The 9,927-nt window shown below is 43.5% G+C and overlaps 1 protein-coding gene across 1 annotated transcript in view; it reads left to right on the forward strand.

Annotated features, from left to right (window-relative positions):
• Positions 1-9,057, forward strand: part of LOC146073332 (uncharacterized) — a 78,373-nt gene extending 69,316 nt beyond the window's left edge. The window contains exons 14-18 of the mRNA XM_083180509.1: positions 1,059-1,227; positions 5,599-5,766; positions 6,897-6,997; positions 7,517-7,584; positions 8,598-9,057. Coding sequence (XP_083036635.1) covers positions 1,059-1,227; positions 5,599-5,766; positions 6,897-6,997; positions 7,517-7,584; positions 8,598-8,645 — 554 coding nt within the window. The 3' untranslated portion in view covers positions 8,646-9,057. The remainder of the gene's footprint in view (positions 1-1,058; positions 1,228-5,598; positions 5,767-6,896; positions 6,998-7,516; positions 7,585-8,597) is intronic.
• Positions 9,058-9,927: the final 870 nt, after the last annotated feature.

Below are 9,927 nucleotides of genomic sequence, written 5' to 3' on the forward strand. Positions count from 1 at the left end.
CAGGTGTCAGTTACATATCATGTCTCCAGTAGTGCCAGTTACAGATGTCCCCAGTAGTGCCAGTTACAGATGTACCGAGTAGTGTCAGTTACATAACACCTCTCCAGTCGTGCCAGTTACAGATGTCCCCAGTAGTGCCAGTTACAGATGTACCGAGTAGTGTCAGTTACATAACACATCTCCAGTAGTGCCAGTTACAGATGTCCCCAGTAGTGCCAGTTACAGATGTACCGAGTAGTGTCAGTTACATAACACATCTCCAGTAGTGCCAGTTACAGATGTCCCCAGTAGTGCCAGTTGCATATTACTGTATTTCTCCAGTAGTGCCAGTTACATATCATGTCCCCAATAGTGCCAGTTGCATATCATGTCTCCAGTAGTGCCAGTTACATATCATGTCCCATTTAGTGCCAGTTACAGATGTCCCCAGTAGTGGCAGTTACAGATGTACCGAGTAGTGCCAGTTACATATGATGTCTCCAGTAGTGCCAGTTACATTTGTACCCAGTAGTGCCAGTTACAGATGTTCCCAGTAGTGCCAGTTACAGATGTACTGAGTAGTATCAGTTACATAACACGTCTCCAGTAGTACCAGTTACAGATTTCCCCAGTAGTGCCAGTTACATATGATGTATCCAGTAGTGCCAGTTACATATGTACCCAGTAGTGTCAGTTACAGATGTTCCCAGTAGTTGCAGTTACAGATGTTCCCAGTAGTGCCAGTTACAGATGTACTGAGTAGTATCAGTTACATAACACGTCTCCAGTAGTACCAGTTACAGATTTCCCCAGTAGTACCAGTTGCATATCATGTCTCCAGTAGTGCCAGTTACATATCATGTCTCCTGTAGTGCCACTTAGATATTATGTCCCCAGTAGTGCCAGTTACAAATGTCCCCATTAGTGCCAGTTACATATTATGTCCCCATTAGTAGCGGTACAGAAGCTTGTGAGGAAGGGTGACCAGTGGGCTAAGCCTGACAGTACTGACCTCACCACATGGGTCTATAGGATGTCTATCTGGATATTAACTATAATCCTATGTTTTGTTTCCTTAGATATGTGTTCGGATTCCCCTGATATTTCTGGAAATATTTCTAAATATTTTTATGGTATAAATGATTCAAACAGCCTCTTGTGCGTGTCAAACTGCAGTGCGGAAAATGCATATTTCGTGGACTGCACCCATGGGCAATGCTCTCTCACGGACAATGGACCCTTTTGCTAGTAAGTACCTTCCTTATCGCCTCTTCACAACTTCCTCATCATGCTGTCTCAGGAGCCAGAGTCTTCTGTGCCCATCACTTCTTTTATTTCCACCCGAGCACGTGCACATATACCAAGGGTCCTCCTGCCCTTCTTCCCAATATCCTTCTTTACCACCTCTAAAGCTCCTCAAATCTCCTATATGTGGCCTTAATTTAGTCTCACAACTATTCAGTGCATGCAGCAATGTTACACCACTTCAAGAGCATCAAAGTTCAAACATGAAGCCCAGAACTAGTATACTCATATGTCTTCCAGTCGATGTTTAACCTGATCTCCTTGGTCTCCACAATCTTTTTGTCTCAACCAAACACATGCCCTCATCCAGCCTTCATTTTATCTTCATTTTTCATGTTGTGTTCTTCTCATTATCCTCCTAACACTCCTCAGCCTCCAACATCACCTTTCAGCCCCCAGACATATTCAACATAATTTCTCCAAAAACGTTCATCTTTTATGTACTCCGTATTGGACATCTTCTCTAAACACCATCCCAGATCTTACCTTCTAGATGGATTTCACTATACTGATAGACAGTGTCTAGTTGGGCAATCAGTTGACTCCATATGGTCAACATGCAATAAGTCAACAGGTACAATTGGTCTATAGGTAAAAGGTCGACTGTGTTTATGGTTGTCAGGAACAAGATGTCAACAGGTAAAAAGTTGACTGAACTGGTTGATCTCTTGTACCTGACGATCATAAACACAGCCAACCTTTTACTTGTTGACATCTTGTACTTGACAGCCATAAACACAAAGGTCTACTGTGTTTATGGTAAACAGGTTCAAAAGGTCAACAGGTTTAGTGGTCAACACAGGTTTTTTGGGCAGGTTTCTTATAGATTTTTTTAATTCTTGCTTCATTTAATATCAGCGTGGACTAAAATAAAGAATAGCAACTTTGGCCTAAACACGGCAAGCAAAACATGCCGGAAATGGTACATGTTTACACTGATTGTTAGCACAGGTGTTGACCATTTTTTAAAAAGTATTTATGGAGAAAGACTTTGCATGTGTGCCACTGAATTATAGATTAATTACAATGAAATAATTATATTGTTAAAAAATTAATAAGGCATACATAATAATTCACAAATAAAGTAGAACAAATAAAAAAAGACAGATGGATGTAAAGCAGTAAATAACTATAAGGTTAGCTGTTATTTGGTCAGTCAATATTTATTCACTTATGCTTTAATAAAATGTCCTGGTATACTGGGTGTCCACAGCTAACCAGGGGTCTTTTATCCACTGTATGTATTGGGGTTTAGAGGCTCATCTGTGCTCTGTGTTCTCCGTCAGCCTAATGGTAACAATATCTGTGGCTGTAAGGTTAGTTGCTTCCAGAGGCAGAACTCTGGGAGGCAATGGAGTCATCTGCCACCGGGCTCCTGCTCCCAAGGGGGCACCTATCCTCCCCTGCTAGTTTAAATCAGTTAATTGAAATCCATTGATATCGCTTCTATGGCTGATTTCCCCTCCTAGCAGGACCATAGAGGTCACACACTCTTTATTTTATACATATTACACATAACATACATACACACAAGCAAAAATATATTTATATAAGGCGGTATGTGTGTGTGTGTTTGTGGGGAAGGGGGGCACCGTTATTTATCTTGCCTCCGGGCAACTGGGATGAATTCACGCCACTGGTTGCTTCTAAATGGGTGCTAGAGGGATGATGGTATCCTTCTCCTGCAATTGAATGCCTGCAGCCTATATGTTGGTATGTAGCCAAAGATGGTAGCACCACTGTTGCACAATGCCACTCTTTGTCCATGAGCGGGTGGGCGGAGGGGTGTCAGATGAGTGCCGCTGCTTGGACCTGTGCAGCAGAGATTTTGGGTGTCCCAAGTGTGAGTTTGTGTTTGGTTGTCTCCTTATGTATCCTATGCGGTAGGACCGGGACTGGGCTGGAGGCAGTGGCGTAACTATAGCACCGCAGCCCCAGTGACGGTGGGGAGGCACCGGGGGAGTCTGCGGGCGCTATTGTTACTCCCCCAGCTTCCCCCTGCGGTCATAGAGAAGTCCCTGCGGCGCTGAATATTACGTTGGTGGAGTCCCTGCAGTGACCAGGAAATAATGCGATATCCGCTGGGCGGCGGCACGGGAAGCGTTTCTGACTTTTAAAACACTGGCCACATGCTGATTGGCTGAATCTCAGCCAATCAGCATGCGGCCAGTGTTTTTAAAGTCAGAAGCCGAAATTTTCCCGGTGAGGGGGCGCAATTTTTTTTGTTACGCCACTGGCTGAAGGGAGTGGTCCGGCTGTCTTAAGAAGGAGGCAAGCGCCACACAATGCAGCGGAGAGGGAGCTGAGTGAGTCGTTAATAGACAGCAGTGTGAAGTCCTAAACAAGTTTTGTCACACTCACATATCGGGTCGAGAAATAGGAGGAAATCGGGCCAAATTCTATGTATTTGACATTCGATCTGATGTGCAGTTCTGTGCGCATCAGATCGGAGTTGGAGGTTGGATCGGCTAACCATAAGATGGGTCAGAATCGGACCCACCAGCGGTACATTGCGGATGCTTTTAAGCACCCGCGATGTATCGCATCCGAGCAGGTCCATATATGTGTGCCAGTGGTGCCACACTGCTGGCACACACCTATAGTCTGCAGAGTAGGGAAACGCTGGGCAAGGGAGGTGCTCTCTCCACTCTGCATCCTCCGGGGCATGAGCAGCGGGTGGATAGGAGATTAGTATTAGTAGCCGCCCACTCATTTGAGTTTTGAAATCTCCTGCTCGCCCACCACTACCATAAGTCCTATTGAAATGAATGGGCAGCTGCTAAGTAAAATGAAGTTTTGCCTAGGGTGCTGAGATGTCTTACAACAACCCTGTCCAGAAGTGGGGGTACTGTGGGAGAAACCTTGGAGACAGGCTTAGAAGGAAGTGTGAGTGAGGCAGCAGTTAGAGAAGTTGTGAGGGCATTGTTAATTCTTATATAAATGTAACCAGAAGGACAATAAGTGAAATGCGCAGTTTACGTACTCTTTTTGTAACCTGCTTACCCTTTAAACCTATCTACGTGCGAACAAAGCGTAGCGCAGCGTAGCGGACCTTTTCCGTGTATAGTACACGCTGGATTAATACCAGTAATTGAGTATCCTTTCGCAGTTCTTAGTACTTAAACTGCGAATACCTTTGAGGACAATGTCCGTAATAAACCTTTATCGCTAGATGCGAATAATAGTCAAGACAAGGATATGACTCAAAGTGAGGAGATAGATTCTCCAAATAATGTATTTAATCCCTAGTGGACAGCAGGGGGGTTACAGAAAGAAGGATCACAGTATAACACGTGATACAGTTAAATTAACAATACTAAGTACACTTTAAACTACTAGGGGAACAGAAACAGATACAGAATATAATCAGCCACACTACACACACAGGAATACAAATGTTACCGTCATATAGAATAGCGCAGCGCAGTCCGGTCGGAGCTCGCTATGTTCAAATTGAACTTAGCCCGGTCAGGAAGAAGGGAGAGATGCAGTGCCGAAGTGACCGAGCCAGCTCAGGGATAGCTATCTTTATGGTTTTCAAACAAAGGGGGGTCAAAGGCTGTTTCCATTGGTTAAGGGTTCAAATGTCAAGTCCTCAGGGATTGGGGCAAAGTACAGCACTTTACGTGGATTGGTGCAGAAGGAATGTGCTCCTGGGTCCTTTGTCAGCTGGCATCGTCATAGGGGGTCGTAAATCAACAGAAAGAGCTGGCTACATCCTGATCCTTTGTCTTTCCCAGGACACATGGCAAAAAGTACATAGAATAAGGATTTTGTCCGTAATTATCAGACCATAGGACTTGCGAACATTTAGCTGCGACCGGAACGCTGCGAACGAGACACGGAACATAAAGATACCAAACATGTACAGAAACAATCGTGTATTATTGGTTAAACTATGTGTAGTGCACTAAACCTTGAACTAAATATACTTTATTCCGTGTTACTGTGGGATATGAATTTATGTGCATTAGTATGGCAGCTCTTAAGGTTTGCTTCGCTACACGGAACCTGTGTATAATACTTTATTTGCGCAACTCTGCGAATCAAAAATGGCGGCCATACTATTCTAAAATGGCATGAATGTAATTCGACTTTAACAGCATGTGGACTGAGATAAGGTTGGCGGTGTAGATCTTTTTCACCCTATACATGGACTTAAGTAATATAACTGGACCTTGGACAATATAGAAATGGGTGGTAGTGGCCCCAAAATATGGCATAGAAATGTATCGTGGGTCCAAATATTACTCACTATTAAAATTTTTTAGGAGACTCTTTCACCTTACACGTTCCTTCTTTTTATCTCCACAGTTGTGAGCTATCAGACCAGTACTGGTACACAGGAGATCGGTGCCAGACGGCCATCAGCAAACCTGGAGTCATTGCTGGAGTGACTGTGGGCCTGGTCGTTCTTCTCATTATTATTGTGACTTTGACTTACTGTTCACGCAGAAATCGCACGCACAAGGACAAAGTCTAGTAAGTGTCACAATACTGGATTCCCTCAGTAGTTTATGGCTAAGGGTGAACCAGCGGAGGAGTGGTCTGTACCAACCTATCATTATGTGCAGTCTATATAATGACAACAGCTACAAGCTAATTGGTTGGTTTCAGCAGCATCTTCTACTGTCCTCCTTAGTAGGTTTGGTGCATCTCCCCCAAGTTCGGCTAAGATTTCTGTTATATTTCTTATATATAATTTAATGCTAAATGACTGGAGAATTCTACAGCCAAATATGTAGAAATTTATTTGATGTCATAACTAACTAAAGTGACCCAATTAATCTGTTTGTGAGGAACATTACACATATGTTCCACAATAAGGCAAGATGTTCATGTATTGCTAATATTATTACATACTTGCCTATGCTCCTGGATCGGCCAAGAGGCTCCTGCAAAATCATGTGACCCTCCCGGCCCTCCAGAACTGTGGGCAAGTCTCCTAACTTCTCTTCTCCCCTAGCGCCAGTCGCCTGCTTTGCAAGATATGCAATGAATCGTGTCATCTAGCCTCAATGCCAGCTTTATAATGCCAGTAATCCTGGCAACATATAGGGGCGGGGCCAAGATTGTGTGTCTCGGCCTCCCGTAACGCCCCCTAGCCTCCAACCCCGCCCTCTGTGAAATTTCATATGCTGATTGTAAGCTCACCTGGGGCAGTGACTGTTGTATACAGAGGCATAGGGAGGGCGGAGCCACCGGAGCTCATGCTCCGGGCGCCGATTGGTAGAATGGCACCGCCGGCCAAACCCCCCTCCGCAAAAATGATCCCTGCACAAGTAAGATCATCATGCTAAACTGTACTAAAAAGCAGCATGCGCCGGCGGCTGCCCTGCCCGGCGCCTGCCTCCTGCCCAGCTGCCCTGCTCGCCCGGTCCGTGACGCTTGGGCGGCTGACTCATTAAAATATAACATGCAAACACATGTTAGCCACGCCCCCAATTCATTACCGGGGTAGGGGGGCGCAAAATATGCCCTTGCTCCGGGCACCATGGCACCTAGCTACACCGCTGCTTGTATAAGAAACTTCTCAGATGAAAAACATGAGCTTAGTCTACAGCATGCAATAACAAATGTATCTGAACTTCTTACACCTCTCGTCCATACAGTTTGATTGAGCCAGAACTACAATGGTATGAGCAAGGAAATGGGCAGCAGCATGTCTATGAACGCAACATCAGAAATCTGGAATTTCCCGACAGTATACAAGGTGTGAAATCTGCTAAATGTTTGTAAAAGGCTAACCAGACACACATTACTACTGACATAGCAGGAACTCCTTTAAATCGCATTATCCACATCCAAACAGTGCGCACAGAGTTAACTATACTTGTCTAGTGTCCCAGAATGCCTAGTAGACTCACAGGGATCTCCTGGGAATGCAACGAACCATGCACATTTCTAGTGTCATGGGTGTAACTTGATGACATGACGTTGCTGGGGCTAGGTATCACAAGTTGAGTTGCCAGGCCACTTGCTCTTACCGCTTGATCCTCCCATCGATGATCAGCCAGAATGGAGGTAAAAAAGTTTGACCAATATGGTATTAACCACTGCATAGTGTGGCTTGGTGGTAACCCTACTGAGACCATTTTCAATTCCATTGTGAATTCCTTTAAAAAATTTTTTTTTTTATTGTGTTTAGTTGTGATTTCAGTAGTGGGAGGGCATCTAGCTACAGTGCTACTTAAAACTGAAATGGGCTTATTTATCATTGTTTTATGACTAGGGTCCCAGAGTTCCAGGTCCAGTGCAAGTTTTCATCCATCCTTGGAAAGAGTGAATACGGATATGAGGGTGAGTAATATCATGTGTATTGCATAAAATGATCTGTAAACATAATCTCCGCTCTTCCTCCATGGCCTCCTGCCTGGCGGAGAAATCATGGTGCACAGTTATATTGCAGAGTACAGAAGGGGGCCTTAAACCAATTTTTCATCATGCTATTCAAGGTTGGACAAGCTATTAAGTAATTCATTTCCATCATGATGCAGGGAAAGGTTGGGCATCATGGTGGCTTACTGGGACTTATTTTGTCCAGGAATCAACTTAATTGTCACAGACTCTGGCAGCAAGAACCCAAAATCCAGAGAGTGATTATAATTGAATGTTATTGTAATGCATAACTAACCTTCAAACAGAGCTGGAGCTTGCAAACCGGCAGCCAGTCAGAAGTTATGCTTGGCAGATTTTGATTGGCTGCTGGTCCACAAGCTATGATTGGCTCATGGACAGCACCAAAGTTGACTCTTCATGGCTGTCTACCAGTAACCAGCAGGCGGCGCCTACCCAAATTCACACTTCTGCCACCAGGGCCACTCTCGATGCACAAAACCAAGGCAAACAGCACCAAGAATGATAATCTGTTGGGGCTGAAGGATGAGTGGAATGTGTGGCTATGTATATACTGCATTGTTTCCTGTAATGAAGGGTTTCAAATACCAACTAATCAACTAATAGTTCCATAGGGGTCCAGGACATTGATACCAGTATTAGAATCAGTGGTTTCTCCAAGCACGACAGCCTGGGGAAGTTACAAAGTGTGGAGTTTTAACTGAAGAGCTGACACAGTGGAACAAACCACATCCTTTGTTCTTTCAAAGAATCCCAGACTTTTGTGGTTAGAGATCCAACTGTTACTAGCAATCAAGTTGTGGAATTCCATGTATTGGACCATGAATGTATTAGTTGGACAGAAAGTAGTATATTTGCAGACTAAATTAGCATTTTCTCTTGTGCGATAAGTGTATTGTTTTTAAAGTTTGACATATTGGCCACTGTAAGATCACTGTCTATATTATCACCCACAGGTAACCACCCCCAGACCCACATTAATCAGCTCAGTATCCAAGAAGTAAATTGCCTGGTGATGCCATTTCCCCAAAACATAGCGTCGTCTGGAAAAACTTAGGATGCAGAGAAGAAGCTGCTCTGTCTATTTCCGGTGTTTATTCCAAGCCAACATTATCTCCTCAATGAACTAATGACTATAGACGGAACCCAAATATACATACCGTATGAAGAATTCCCAAGAGGGAAAGACATTTCAAGACCTCAGCAGCATTACTAGGAGAACTGTAACCAAGTCAACACATCTGTATTGTTATAAATAATTGTCTGTAAGCAACGTAAAATGTCCAAGTATGGTATCTGGTAACCACTACAGTAAACATTGTATGCCCATGAATATCAGGGAAAGATGGGTGCTGGGTAGAGGGGGATAAAACCAATAGATTAAACAATTCATGTTATGAGAAGAGAAGCACAGTCCCTCTGTACCAATTAGATTCCTAAATGTATTATTTATACTGTTTACTACTATGTTAAATAGAATAATTTATATTTAAAGGCTTTAATATCACTTGTGCCAGAATTTTTTGATTTTAAAGAAGCCAAATTGTTAAACATTCTAGAGGACTATGACAGCACTTTATAAGTGGTGAAGGAAACCCAATCTCTTGACATATTGCGAGTTCAATTTGACCACATCTGCACAGGTCAATAGCCGTAAAAAGGATTCCTAAGCAAGGGCCTAGCTATAATTGGTGTAGCTGCTATAGGGTCCAGACTACCCCGAGTCCTCTCCCTAGTTAGTGTCTTTCGCTCTGTCCTCACTGATTTTCTAGCTTGGTCACATCACCAATGATTGATTACTGAGGGATAGAGCCAGCTAGAACAGGGACAGAGGGAGAGAAGTATTAACATTGTTTGAGTGCATAGTGCAAGTTTACCCAACCATAGGGCCATTGACCATTGATGGTCTATGACCAATGTTGAATACTTTTGCCATTGATGGGGAAGTATTAGATGGTTTGCCACCATTCATGATGGGGTAGCAACAAGTTTTTTTACAAAGTGCCAGGACACTGAGCTTGGCGCCACCCTTGACACTCTCACTGAAAGCTCCACCCCTGGATCTTATTGGCCCACAGACTACTGTATTATAAAGCAGGGGTGTATATCAATGTTTCACATAATTGAGGCTATCTCAATGGTAACACAACGATGGCCAACCCTACTGCCAGATCCATATCATATATCATACTCTGTCGTAGTGAATCATAGTTTTCTAATTTATTACTTTATATCATACACAATTAGTATAAACTAGAATAAATATTGTTTTAAAATACATAATGT

The sequence above is a fragment of the Crinia signifera genome, chromosome 4 (genome assembly GCF_055691185.1).
Source record: "Crinia signifera chromosome 4, ASM5569118v1, whole genome shotgun sequence".
NCBI lineage: Eukaryota > Metazoa > Chordata > Amphibia > Anura > Myobatrachidae > Crinia > Crinia signifera.